The 15540-nt window shown below is 32.6% G+C and overlaps 1 protein-coding gene across 1 annotated transcript; it reads right to left on the bottom strand.

The window, feature by feature from the left end:
* Positions 1–239: 239 nt before the first annotated feature.
* LOC148939841 (uncharacterized) lies at positions 240–14682 on the bottom strand. The gene is made up of 4 exons (XM_089105846.1): positions 14547–14682; positions 4268–4405; positions 3143–3313; positions 240–1764 (listed from the first exon to the last, which is right to left on the bottom strand). Exons 2-4 carry the CDS (start codon positions 4335–4337, stop codon positions 878–880), a joined length of 1128 nt encoding a protein of 375 aa, XP_088961972.1. The 5' UTR covers positions 4338–4405; positions 14547–14682; the 3' UTR covers positions 240–877.
* Between the last annotated feature and the right edge of the window lie 858 nt (positions 14683–15540).

The following is a 15540-nucleotide window of genomic DNA, read 5'->3' as shown; positions in this document are numbered from 1 at the left end:
GCTAGGATCTTACAATAGTTTTGAAAAAAAAGGATTATTTTGACCTGTTTTAGTGTTAGGGAATAAATAATGAAGAGGGTAGATTGGAAAACCATTGACAGTTGTATAATGATTGTTGTGTATGTTATTTCTGTGTTATTGTTTGTTTATATATATATATATATATATATATATATATATATATATATATATATATATATATATATATATATATATATATAAAAGTTTGTTGATGTCACTCAAGTTATTTGAAAAAAATGAGAAAAAAAGATTATGAAGTTTTTTTCAGATAATCCCATCAAGAAACTAAGAGAAAAGTGTTGAACAAAGAAGATCATCTCAACAGAAGCTGGTTTCTAGAGATGTTAATAATCAACAACATCAACAGCATAATATACATATGCTGATATTTATTCCCTAAAATCTTAATTCATTTTTTATTTCTTAAAGTTATAAAAGTGAAAAAATTTAAAATATTTTTTTCAGTAAAGAACAAATTATATATAAAACCTTGATGTAGACAAGCATTTCTTACATACATCATATTTGTTCCAATCAAGCAAATATGCATCACTACTTTTCACAGGATGAAGATGAAATTGCTAAAGAAACTAACCACATGAAAAAACATTGAAAAAATACTAATTTGATGTATTACTAATTGGTTGTGAGAATAATAGCCACAAATCACTGAGGATACAACAATCTTCCTAAACTCCTGTATGCACTTTTTGATGCCTGTGAAAATCGCTAAAATCAGAAAAATCTTTCAACACACATCACATATGAAAGGTCTCTCACCTGTACGCAGTTTTTGATGTGTATTCAAGCTGCCAACTTGCGAAAAACACATCTCACGTACATATCATGTAACTGTCTACTCACCCATATGCCCTCTTTGGTGCTTGGTAAAATTTCCTGCTCGAGAAAAGGTTTGGTCACAAAAATCACACTTGAACGGTTTCTCACCCGTATGCACTCTTTGGTGCCGGTTCAAACTTGATGCTTGAGAAAAGGTTTGGTCACAAACGTCACACTCAAATGGTTTCTCACCAGTATGTACTCTTTGGTGCTGGTTCAAATTTGATGCTTGAGAAAAGGTCTTATCACAAACATCACACTTAAACAGTTTTTTACCCGTATGCACTCTTTTATGAGTGTTTAAAGTTGTTGCTAGAGAAAATGTTTTGTCACAATCATTACATTTAAACGGTTTCTCACCCGTATGCGTTCTGTGATGGATGCTCAAATGTGCTGCTCGAGAAAAGATTTGGTCACAAACATCACACTTAAATGGTTTTACACCCGTATGTGTGCTTTGATGGGTGTTCAAATTTGCTGTTCGTGAAAAGGTTTGGTCACAAACATCACACTTAAACGGTTTTTCACCAGTATGCACTCTTCGGTGCCGGTTCAAATATGCTGCTTGAGAAAAGGTTTGGTCACAAACATCACACTTAAATGGTTTTTCACCAGTATGCACTCTTTGGTGCTGGCTCAAAACGTGCATTCGAGAAAAGGTTTTGTCGCATACCTTGCATTTATATATTTTTTTCTCTTTATGAGTTCTTTGATATTTTTTCAATTTACCATACTTTCTACTTTGAGGGCGACTTTTCAAACCTGATTTCTGACTTTCTAAGCCTTTTGCTTCAGATTCTGATGGACACGCAATTGAGAAACCACTTGTAGATGGATTCTTTGATTTAACTAGTGACATATTTCCTTGTAAGTGAAATCCAGAAACGTGTGGTGAAAAGTGACCTAAAAGTTTAAAAGTCTACAGAGTAAAAAAAAAACTAAATAAAACAAAAAAAATTTCTCTTAAAACCAAAAACAAAATACCATACATATCTTTCAAAACGTTTTGAAAGTCTACAGAATTAAAAAAAACAGTGTATCTTTCAATAAGCTTTAACAACTAATTTTATGATGGATCCCTCTTCTCTCCGTCATGGTGATACTTATATTAAAATTATTTATTCTAATACAACAAAAGAGCAAAAAAGAAACCTTAAACGATCAAAAAGTATATCGCAGTTTAAATCATACCTTAAGTGAAGGAGAGGAAAAATTACAACAAATATCAGGAATTATTGAAACTAAACAGGGAAGATTTAAAAGAATACTCATCATATGTTTAAGTTAAAAAATATTTCAGGGTAGCCACAAAGTTTTGGATTTAAAAAAACTACGAAAGTCACCTTTTCCTCATGTTTTATAAATATCATTATAAGTCAGCATATAAGTCTAAACGAGTCTGTAACTAAACGAGGAAGAGCTAAAAAAATACACATCATTTGTTTAAGTTAAAAAGTTTAGGGTAGCCACAAAGCTTTGGATTAAAAAAAAAAATACGAAAGTCACCTTTTCCTCATGTCTTATAAATAACAGTTCAAATAGGGATTAATCTCTTTAATAGACAGTGAAAAACAATGAAACAAAATTCTGGATATTTTAACCACACATAGAGTGACACCGCCATCAGCAAATATCTGGTATTTTTTTGTCATTGTTTTTCACTTTGTATTAAGAGGATTCATCCCTGTTTGAAATATTATTTGTATGACCTGAGGAAAACGTGACTTTTGTCGTTTTTTTTATCCAATGGGACTCGCTATGTTCTTCTATCTAAATATTTAAAACAGCTTGTTCTAAGAACAGACAAAAAAAATTTTTTTACTGCATCTGTACAAAATGAATTCGGTATTTTTGTTTGAATCAAGTGTTTTTATTAAATTAATATTCTACACTAAAAATTTTTGGTAGTAAGTTCAGATAATAACACCCAATTTTCTACTTCTTTCAAATTCAACTTGAAATCAAAATGATGCAGATTTATCTCTTAATTTTAAGAGAAATATACACTATAAACATGAATTGTAAAACTTATATAGATACGTAATTTTAAGGCTTATTATCAAAGCCTTTTGAAAAGCATTAACACCTGCAAAACTACTTTCAAATGAAAATTTTAAAATGTTTATGAAAGACTACAAAAGAAGTTTGGCAAACACCTGCAAATTGGAAAGAGATAAAACAAAAGTTCCATCTTAAGATTAAGTCCCTTTGTCCTATTTTTGTCCAATAAAATAATAATCAATGTATTTCAAAAAACAAAAACACAATGTTTCATATATACCTTCATTGTTAGAGCACTTGGGTTGCAATTTCTGGGTGTCGTATTCAAATTTATATGGTTCTGAAATGCTAGGTAAATTCAGCAAGGCAACATCTTCACATTTTGGTGACAAAAGATGGTTCGGAAAATAAAAGGGCTCCTCAAGGTCACATGGTAAAGCGTCTTCAAATTCTAAAAGAAATTTTAAATTAAACAGACATACAGAAAGTTTTAAAAAAAACTAAAAAGCAAAATAAAACCAGAAACATTCAACAAAATTCATTAGCATAGAATGAACAAAATTCATAACACAGAACTAATAGCTGGATAGGTGTAAATTTGGGATAACATACGAAATGAAAAATAAAATTAATATTGAATAAAAAAATGTAACCAAAAAATAAAAATTTTACAGCTTAACAATCACAAAAAATTGACACAGCTAAAGGCAAAAAATACCAATCAATTGGAGGGTTTCTGCATTAGTTCCCAAACAATGAAATACAAAATATAGTCTCCCAAAATTTAACCGCCGAATTCCATTAACTTTATTCCTCTTTTACATGTCTTTATTCCCATCTGAAGCTCCCGAACTACCCCTGCTTTGGTGGTAATATATCATTCATCATACCTGCACATAGAAAAGATTAAAGGAAAAATTATCTACAGGATGATTACTTGACTCACCAAACATAAAAATAAAAGCTAAAAATCTGAATTTAAATATGTTTTGTGGCACAAACAAGCCAATTTTATCACCCCCCAGTTCTTAATAGTTAGATCCAAAAACATAAGCAATTATATTTTTTTCCTTAGGACCACTTAATGAGAAAGGAGAAAAAAAGGGACAAAAATTATTTTCTAGAGCAAAGTAGCTTTCGTTTTTTTTCGATTCAATTCAATTCAGATCGGTTTTAGTAATAAATTACATTTAATTTACATGCACTCATAAATACTTTTTAAAAATAAATTATGGCCCATAATCTGTATAGATTTGGCCCTCTAGGGCAATCCTGTTGAGGAATAACATAGTGGCGGTCATCCATTTACCAGCCAGCTTGGACTCAAATTGCCTCCAAACAATTCAAATAAAAACCCTAAAACAAACTTTTCTTCTGTAACAGAAAGTTTTACTGTATAAATTACCGTTTTTAATCAAAAAATCCTCAGAAACTGTGATGAGATCAGCCATTTTCGGAATTTGTGGCAAGTCCATGAAAGATCTTGGAACAGACTTAATACAAATTATAAGAAGTATTATACTCTCATCAATACAGGTGAGTCCTAAAATACAAAAGATATAATGACGCATAATTAATAATGACTTTTAACCACTGCAAAGCATATTTTATCTTAATACAGTTAAAAGCACAGGCTCAACTCCTTGGTCTAGAATAATCTAGACCATGAAGAACACAATTATAAGTCAAAATTAAAAATTAAAAAAAATTATAAGGTAGGAATATAGATAATAACAAGTATTATAAACAAAAGCATAATCCACCAAGTTTAATGAGTCAATTTACAAAAGGTTTATTATTCAGTTTTCATAATGCTTAGAAGACATAGCAACAACCTAGACCATCAAATGTAATAAGACCAATCTGGGCAGTTGAGGTAAAGGGTATGGAAAAAATACCAAAGGTATAGATAAACAAAAATGCAGAACAGAGAAATATACAGTTAGAATACTTGCGTCAGCAACAATTACAACAAGTCAAAAACAAAAGTAAAGAACAAAGAGATATGCATGAACAAGACAGGTGACAATGAGAAGCAAAGTAAATTAAAAATGAAAAACAAAGAAATATGTGGTTTGAAGATAAGTGGCAGCAAGAATTACAAGTAATAGTGAGAAAGAAATTTGTGGTTTGAATCATTATATACAGCCTCAAAATTTGCTACACAGTTTTGGTTAAAACTGTGGTTACAACTTTAAGAATAATACATATATATATATATATATATATATATATATATATATATATATATATATATATATATATATATATATATATATATATATATATATATATATATATATATATATATATATATATATATATATATATATATATATATATATATATATATATATATATATATATATATATATATATATATATATATATATATATATATATATATATATATATATATATATATATATATATATATATATATATATATATATTTTTTTTTATATATATTATATATATATATATATATATATATATATATATATATTTATATATATATATATATATATATATATATATATATATATATATATATATATATATATATATATATATATATATATATATTGCTTAACCCCCTCATCAATACTAATGTTCAAATAAATAGCCAAGCCCAATTATATATTTCTTATGTATCTTGCAGTACAGAACTTTTTGTGTCAGCTTAATACCCATATTCTGAGTCAAAATTGACAAATCCAATAAACTGAAAATGCAGGGGCATCCCAAGATGGGGGGAGGGGAACACTACCCCCTAACTTTTATGGCATTCAGTAAATTTTTCAAGAAGGGCAAAAATTTTGCAAAATCAGCAGAAATTATACAAAATTCCCGATCTCTACTAAAAATTTGGCAGAAATTAGGTACTGCAGCTATTCAATAAGATATATGAAGTTTGTGCCCCCCCCCCAATGAAAAGAGGCTTTGGATAACCCTGTGCATGGGAAATTTATAGTTTGAGCTATATATTTTAGTTTTAAGATTCTGTACAGATTAAAAACTAATTTGAACACTTTTCTGGTTTTTAATGTTCTTTTCAGATTGTTATGGTGTTTTCTTCTCTTGAGCCCTCCTTGTGCATTGAAATTCTTTATTATTTACTGGATGAAATTCCTTCTTTATAATTTACAGAAGCTATTGATCAACCATATTTCCTTTGTTTCTTCAATTTCATCTGTTCTTGAATATGTTTTAAGTACTTGTCTATTATATAAAACACGCACAAGAAGTGAAGTTAGGTTAATGCTAATAATTTAAAACAAAATTACGATGAAAATATAATAGTTTAGAAACAAATTTGAGCTATATATTTGTACATTAGGAAGGGGGGGGGGGTAAAGCATAGCTCATATTAAATACATAACCTAAACAAACCAATTCTAAACTAACATAACCAAAATACCAACTAAATACTTAAATAAAATATAGCTACAATTTATTTTACAACCAAGCCAAAGCAAATTGTCTGGTATAAAGAAATTGCATGACCAGTTTCTTGCCTCATGTTAGCATGATTTGCAATCAAAATTCTTGAGTGGTTTTATATAATAGACAATTACATGTTTTAGTCAATTATGATGTCACTTTAATTGAATAGCATAGGGCTATGAAGAACCATTAGGCAGGAGGTGAACCAGGGATTAATTGTCTGAAACAAAAAAAAATTCTTTATTTTGTTCTAAGATGTCACCTTCTTAAGAGAAGCTATTCTAGAGGGTAAGCAATGTTTGACTATTAAAGTAATTAGTTCTTTATACTCTAAGCAACAAATATTGTCATTTACTCTTATATAGATTATTTGAAAAAAACTACGTTTTCTAAAGAGTTAAAGAGGCTGAGTTACAAGGTCGAACCTTAAAACGTACAGGAATTAGGAGGCACAGCTGGGGGGCTGCCGCCCCCCAAACCCCTCGCTTTCGCAGCCTTTAAATAAAAAAAAAGTTTTTTAAACTGAAAGTAAGGAGCGACATTAAAAATTAAAACTAACATAAATTATTCCTTATATGAAAGGGGCTGTACCCTCCTCAACGCCTCGCTATTTACGATATATTTTTAATTTCTAAAAAATATTTTTTTAAACAATAAAAACTTTAGCGTAAAGAGCGAGGCGTTGAGGAGGGCACAGCCTCTTTCATATACGGAATAATTTCTGTTCGTTTTAAGTTTTAATGTCGCTCCTTACTGTCAGTTTAAAAAAACTTTTTTTTATTTAAAGGCTGCGAAAGCAGGGGGTTTGGGGGGCGGCAGCCCCCCAACTGTGCCTCCTAATCCCTGTACGTTTTAAGGTTCGACCTTGTAACTCAGCCTCTTTAACGCTTTAGAAAATGTAGTTTTTTTCAAATAATTTCTGCACGTTTTTGTACAGTTTATTACTTATTATTGCTTAACTAACTGTTTGCTGATCGTGTCAGGAGTTATTTAAAAAAGAAACTGAGTTTCTTTTTTAAACTGTAAATTCAGTATATAAAAAAGTTTCTCTGGCGGTGAATCGAACCCGGGTTTTCCGCCAGACAGTCAGGAGTCTTGACCGCTGGACTAAAGATACACAATTATAATTGTTTTTTAGTAAAGTGAATTTATTTTTTAAAGCAAGCAAATCCCCGTAAAACTTGATATTTGTTTTTGGAAAACAGAGAAGGAGTGATCAGATTGAGCGTGAAATTTCGAGGATAAGCTCCCAGGCCCCAGGAAAAGTTATCCTCTAAATTTCCGCCCGATCAGACAACGTTAAAGGGGGGTTGTGGTGGGAAAAATTAACATGGGCTATTATAGGAAAACGAGGTTTTTTGTAAATGTAAATTCGGGGGATAATTTTTTCGGTCTGAAAATATCAAAAGGCCCTAACAGGTCGAATTCTGCTTCGAATGAGTCCTCATTCACCCGGATCAGTTACCAACTGTGGCCTGTAGGCGTGGATAACAAAAAAAAGAGAAATGAATTTTAAGTGGCTATATTTGGTTTTTGAAAACAGGGAAGGAGTGATCGGATTGAGCTGAAAGTTTGAGGACAAGCTCCCGGGCCCTAGGAAAGCTTGACCTTTAAATTTCAGCTCAATTGGACAACGTAAAAGGGGGGCTGTGGTGGAAGGGTCGAAAATTCTGGCCCAGTTTACCCCATGAAGACAAAGTCGGAGGAGGATGAAATTTTGCACGTTTCTTAGTTTGAGCTTGGGCTACAAAATGTGATTACCGCCGTCTCTCTGCGGCCTCTAGGACCTGAAATCGCTTAACATTGTGGTGGGTCGCCTCTTTATAGAGGCACAAGTGTGCCTCCTTGATAAAGTCGGAGGGGGTGAAATTTTGCATGTTTCTTAGTTTGAGCTTGGGCTACAAAATGCGATTACCGCTGTCTCTCTGCGACCGCTAGGACCGGAAATCGCTTGCGGGCTCTTATAGGAAAACGAGCCCGCGTTTTCGCGGGCTAGCCCGCTTATAGCGGGTTCTTATAGGAAAACGAGGTTTTTCGTAAATGTAAATTCGGGGGATAATTTTTTCGGTCTGAAAATATCAAAAGGCCCTAACAGGTCCAATTCTACTTCGAATGAGTTCCCATTCACCCGGATCAGTTGCCAACTGTGGCCTGTAGGCGTGGCCCAGAAAAAAAAGAGATGATGAATTTTAAGTGGCTATATTGGTTTTTTTGGAAACAGGGAAGGAGTGATCAGATTGAGCTGAAATTTCGAGGATAAGCTCCCGGGCCCTAGGAAAGCTTAACCTCTAAATTTCAGCCCGATCAGACAACGTTAAAGGGGGACTGTGGTGGGAGGGTCGAAACTTCCGGCCCAGTTTACCCCATGAAAATAAAATCGGAGGAGGATGAAATTTTGCACGTTTCTTGGTTTGAGCTTGGGCTACAAAATACGATTACCGCCGTCTCTCTGCGACCTCTAGGACCTGAAATCGCTTAACATTGTGGTGGGTCGCCTCTTTATAGAGGCACAAGTGTGCCTACTTGAAAGCACTATAAAGTCAAACAAAAGACAGTATTGTGTTTCCTTTAAACATGGAGAATGACATAAAGTCTTCTGTATGACTTTAAACATCAAATTATTATAGAGAAGTATGAATAAAGTTATACAGAAGACTTTTTGGTTTTCTTATTTTATATATGATCCACTAAAATGTCATACAGAAGAAATTATATTACCCCACTCATACATAGAGAAAACCACAAAAAGTCATACAGATGGCTTTTTATAGCCTAGGCCTACACAATTTCATATATGGAGCAGCCTGAATAAAGTCATACAGATGACTTTTTATTATATCATTCTACTATAAAGTATTATGAATAAAGTCCTACAAATGACTTTTTATGCCTCCTGCTATTATAGAGCAAACTATTATTATCCCTTTCTTTTATAGAGCGACTTAAATAAAGCCATACAGATGAATTTTTATACCTCTTTCTATTACATAGAGAAAACAACAAAAAGTCATACAGATTGCTTTTCATAGCCTAGGCCTTCATGATTTCATTTATAGAGCCACCTAAATAAAGTCCTTGTTTTCTTCCTTTCTTTGCAATTTCATGTTTTTATCTAAATAAAGTCATACAGATGACTTTTTATGCCTTTCAAGGAGGCACACTTGTGCCTCTATAAAGAGGCAACCCACAACAATGTTAAGCGATTTCAGGTCCTAGAGGTCGCAGAGAGACGGCGGTAATCGCATTTTGTAGCCCAAGCTCAAACTAAGAAACTTGCAAAATTTCATTCTCCTCCGACTTTATCTTCATGGGGTAAACTGGGCCGGAAGTTTCGACCCTCCCACCACAGCCCCCTTGAACGTTGTCCGATTGGGCTGAAATTTAGAGGTTAAGCTTTCCTAGGGTCTGGGAGCTTATCCTCGAAATTTCAATTCAATCCGATCACTCCTTCCCTGTTTTCAAAAAACCAAATATAGCCACTTAAAATTCATCATTTCTTTTTTTTTTCTTAGCCACGCCTACAGGCCACAGTTGGCAACTGATCCGGGTGAATGAGGACTCATTGAAGCAGAATTCGACCTGTTAGGGCTTTTTGATATATTCAGACCGAAAAAATTATCCCCCGAATTTACATTTACGAAAAACCTCGTTTTCCTATATTAGCCCATGTTAATTTTTCCCACCACAACCCCCCTTTAACGTTGTCTGATCGGGCTGAAATTTAGAGGACAAGCTTTCCTGCGGCCTGGGAGCTAATCCTCGAAATTTCAGCTCAATCTGATCACTCCTTCCCTGTTTTCCAAAAACCAAATATCAAGTTTTGCTTGCGTCAAAAAGATTCCCCTTACTAAAAAACAATTTCAATTATGTCTCTTTAGTGCAGCAGTGAGACTCCTGGCTGTCACGCAGAAACCCGGGTTCGATTCACCATTAGAGAAAAAATTTTATATACTGAATTTAAATTTTAAAAAAGAAAATCAGTTTCTTTTTTAAATTATTTGAAAAAAATTACATTTTCTAAAGAGTTAAATAGGCTGAGTTACAAGATCGACCCTTAAAACACCCTGTCAAGAAAGAAAAGAATAATACACAATCATCTAACAGTTAGTCAAGTAATAATAAGTAATAAACTGTACAAAAACGTGCAGAAATTATTTGAAAAAAACTATGTTTTCTAAAGAGTTAAAGAGGCTGAGTTACAAGGTCGAACCTTAAAACGTACAGGGATTAGGAGGCACAGTTGGGGGGTTGCCGCCCCCCAAACCCCCCGCTTTCGCAGCCTGTAAATAAATAAAAAAAGTTTTTTAAAGTGAAAGTAAGGAGTGACATTAAATCTTAAAACAATCAGAAATTATTCCGTATACGAAAGGGGCTGTGCCCTCCTCAACGCCTCGCTCTTTACGCTAAAGTTTGACTTTCTCACAACTCTTTTTTTTAAACAATAAAAACTTTAGCGTAAAGAGTGAGGCGTTGAGGAGGGCACAGCCCCTTTCGTATATGGAATAATTTCTGATCGTTTTAAGATTTAATGTTGCTCCTTACTTTCACTTTAAAAAACTTTTTTTATTTATTTACAGGCTGCGAAAGGGGGTGTTTGGGGGCGGCAGCCCCCCAACTGTGCCTCCTAATCCCTGTACATTTGACTTTCTCACAACTCTTTTTTTTAAACAATAAAAACTTTAGCGTAAAGAGTGAGGCGTTGAGGAGGGCACAGCCCCTTTCGTATATGGAATAATTTCTGATCGTTTTAAGATTCAATGTCGCTCCTTACTTTCACTTTAAAAAACTTTTTTATTTATTTACAGGCTGCCAAAGCGGGGGGTTTGGGGGGCGGCAGCCCCCAACTGTGCCTCCTAATCCCTGTACGTTTTAAGGTTAAACCTTGTAACTCAGCCTCTTTAACTCTTTAGAAAACGTAGTTTTTTTCAAATAATCTTTTATAGAGCGACTTAAATAAAGCCATACAGATGAATTTTTATACCTCCTGCTATTACATAGAGGAAACAACAAAAAGTCATACAGATTGCTTTTTTATAGTCTAGGCCTACATGATTTCATTTATAGAGCAGCCTAAATAAAGTCCTTGTTTTCTTCCTTTCTTTGCAATTTCATGTTTTTATCTAAATAAAGTCATACAGATGACTTTTTAATATAACATTCTACTATAAAGCATTATGAATAAAGTCATAAAGATGATTTTTTATGCCTCCTGTTATTATAGAGCAAACATGAATAAATTCTTACATATGACTTTTTGTTGTTTTGTGGGGTAGGCTAATATAATTTCTTCTGTATAACATTTTAGTGGATTATATATTAGATAAGAAAACCAAAGTCTTCTGTATAACTTTATTCAAATTTCTCGATAATAATTTGATGTTTAAAAAGACATACAGAAGACATTATATCATTCTCTATTTTTTCTCTAGAAATAGAAATATATAATTACAAACAAACAAGGTATAAAGTCATTTGTATGACTTTATTCATGTTTGATCCATAAAAGTATGAAGTTTAAAAAGTTATCTGTAGGACTTTATTCATGTTTGCTACATAATAGTACAAGGTATAAAATGTCATCTGCATTACTTTATTCATATCTGCTCTATAATAGTGTAAGGTATAAAAAGTCATCTGTATGCCTTTATTCATGATTTCTCTATAATAGTGAGATATACAAAAATTCATCTGTATGGCTTTATTTTTGCTTGCTCTATAAAAGCATGAGGTATAAAGTCAGGTAAATTTGCAGCTGGCACAATAATTTAGCTAGGATAATAGTAAATACATCATTTGATGCCTTTTTTTATGCTCTTTCATAATTCAATAATTGCTTCTGTTGCAAATTGCATCTTGAATCCTTAAAGGGCCCCAAAGGGATTTTATATGAATTATGAAAGAGCATAAAAAAAGGATCAAATGATGTTTTCACTTTCATCCTAGCTAAATCATATGGTCCACTGCAAAGTTACTAAGAAATTTAAACACCCCACCCCCCTAGTGTGCAAATATATACCCTGAATTGTCAACAGCAAAGTTTCAAATTGAAAAATTCAGAGCTATTTTTGTCAATGGCAAAAATTTGAAAAACTTGAAACATTAGGAAAATGGTTTATATTTCTGTTGCCCAATAAATGAGGTTCAAATTGTTATAAATAAGTATTCTTGGAGTATACTACTCTTGAACAACTTATTTATAAACATGTGATATGTTTTTAACAACTTTTCAATAACTTAACAACTGTTGATAACTTCTTTGTGTGGTTACAAAAATGAAACACCTTTAGGGCCCCTTTAAGGGCTCAAGATACAATTTGCAACTGAAGCAATTATTGAATTATGAAAGAGCATAAGAAAAGGCATTAAATGATGTATTCACTTTCATCCTAGCTAAATTATATTGTGCCACTTGCAAATTTACCAAAAGTCATCTAAAAGTATGACTTTATTTATGTTTGCTCTATACAAGAACGAGGCATAAAGCCATCTGTAAGACTTTTTATCATTCTATATAATAGGAGAAACCATGATATTGTTTTCTGTTTGACTTTATACTGCATTCTAAATAAGAGTAAATGGAAATATTCTATTGGTCAGATATAAAGAAAAAAATTCTACATTGTCATATGTATGTAGGCCTAGCCCTTTTTTTTGTTCTCAATTTTGTCATGCTTGATTCAATTTAGCCTACACATAAACCAGTTTTGGTATAAATTAAAAATTGTGGCTTCTGATAAGGAGACATGTTAAGAAAACAATTCTTACTTTAAAGTATGTATAATGATCCTAGTTAACATATTATCCAAGGAGAGAACCTTTATCATCAAGTCTTTCCTCTTTTTTTTTTAATGATAGATAAAGCAGTGGCAAAAATACAAAATATTAATACAATCTAAACTAACCTAACTTCAATTCAAAATCAACGGACTTGGTCAAGGCCTTTGGCCTTGACCAATGGCTGGGATGAATGCTAGGTAAATGCTATCTATAAGAACAATTTGTAGCAGCAATTTCAAAAGATTTACGCATTGCATTTAGAGCATGGAAAAACTGTATTTTTTTCTTTTAAGTTGGAAAAAGAAGGAAAGACTTGATGATAAAGGTTTTCCCCTTGGATAATATGTTAACTAGGATTATTATACATATTTTAAAGTAAGAATTGTTTTCTTAAATTGTCTCCTTATCAGAAGCCACAATTCTAAATTTATTCCCCAGTTTCAACAAGAGTGATGCTAACAGCAGTATATAAGCAGCATCTAAAATAAGAGAAAAAAATATCAGCTTTGGGGGTGATTAAGGGGATAAAATTGAATTTCCAAGTGAAGCAACTACTATATTTGAAAAGAGGGTAAATTTTTACCCAATCATATTATTGACTTATGAATAAAGTGAATATACTATTCGATGCCTTTTTTTATGTTCTTCTCAAATATAATAATCATTTATGTTGGAAATGAGTCTTACCCCCACCCTTATACATACAAATTCCGGGTATATATTGGAACATTAGGGGGGATGGGGGCAAATTTTATTTCTGATGTAAATGGGAGGTAAGTTTAAACTTTACCCCCCCCCTCCTAATTTGCAAATATATTGGTATATAGGTGTATAGGCCTATATAAAATTCATTTCTGACAAAAATGGTTATTATATTTGGAAAGAGCATAAAAAAGGCATCAAATGGTATATTCCCGGTCAATATCTACAAAATCATTATTTAGTTAGTACTAAAGTGAACACACAATTCAATGCCTTTTTTAATGCTGATTACGAATATAATAAGCATTTATATCGGAAATGAATTTCAGCCCCCCCCCCCTATATATGTCAATTCCGGGTTAGGTTTGGTGTAACCGAAATAGGGGGGGGGCTGAAATTAATTTCAAATAGACATGCTTATTATATTCAAAATCAGCATAAAAAAAGGCATCGAATGGTGTATTCACTTTAATTGAAACTCAATAATGTGATTTGGTAAATATTGACCATATTCCCTATAGGCCTATTCATAGGCTAAGTCAATAATATGTTTTGGGTAAAATTTACTGAAAAGTACATATAAGAGGCATCAAGTGGTATGGTCACCTTATTCGTAGGTCATTGACCAAAATATCCCTCTGTCCCCTTGAGTGATCTACTAGTGAAGCCTAGGCTGACCTGTAGGCTAAATGTCTTAAATTTTAGTAGCCTATTAACTTATATCACAGGTTCATTCAGTGGCAGAAGCTACAAATTACCTTTATTTAATAGTTTTGCTCTGACCAAATATTAGGCCTGTTTTTTCACTCATCAATGTGCTAAGATTTACATCTTTTGTCAAAGAACGCTTAAAAGTGAAATCTTAGCTCTAAGATCTCAAATATTGCAGTGTTCTTTTGCAAACGTCTGTCATCAGTGTTGCCAGGTTTTTGGCATAACGTATAGCCCAAAGAGGAGCAATCATTAGCCCAAAAATAGCCCAAAGTAGCCCAAAAATAGCGAACGCTATTATAACCCTATTATAGCGCTGTTATGGGTAAAACGAGGAGAGATACAATTGGCATATCAGATAACCTAAACTTAAGGATAGGTCAAAAGCAAAAAAGAGCTCTGTGAGCGAACAAAAATAACAAATCTTCTACGTATGACGTCGTAAAATTGACAAGTGCTTCCCTGAAAACAAAAAGGCAATGTATTCTTTAGACACTTGGTTTATTTTATACATACCATGATATCATTGAAAAACAATGTTATGTGAGCTTAAAAGAATACCTAGTAACAAACAGAAAATTCGCATCTGCACTGTTTTGTTCCAAGCTTTTAGCATATCACTGGCGAATTTACCAGATAAATATGCTCCAGAGGCTCAGAGGCGATAATCGATAATACGTACAGCACAATAAGTGGCTGTTTTTTTCTAGCAGTGAGATAACAACCTTTCTTCCATTTTTTTTTGCTTTCAGTAAAGCGCTAGTAAATCTATGACGGCACAAGTAGAGGGGTAATAACTTTGTTAGTTTTAAGTTTCAACTTCACTCTATCAACCCATTTAATCCATGGAGCGTATATACTTAATTATTATGTATTGTTAGGCATTCAATCTTTATCCGATATTTTAAAACCTAGAATCAAATAAAATCAGACTGAAACCACAATTACAGAAAGTTTTATTGTTAATCTGGGTTAAAACTTACGAAATACAAGGAAATCCAATACATGAGGCTCTATTCTAGCCATGAGGCTCTATTCTTT

Source organism: Artemia sp. Qi Xiang Cuo, chromosome 20, assembly GCF_049724085.1.
Source record: "Artemia sp. Qi Xiang Cuo chromosome 20, ASM4972408v1, whole genome shotgun sequence".
Lineage (NCBI taxonomy): Eukaryota > Metazoa > Arthropoda > Branchiopoda > Anostraca > Artemiidae > Artemia > Artemia sp. Qi Xiang Cuo.
Note: the sequence above shows the minus strand (reverse complement) of the source record. Positions and strands in the feature narration are given on the sequence as shown.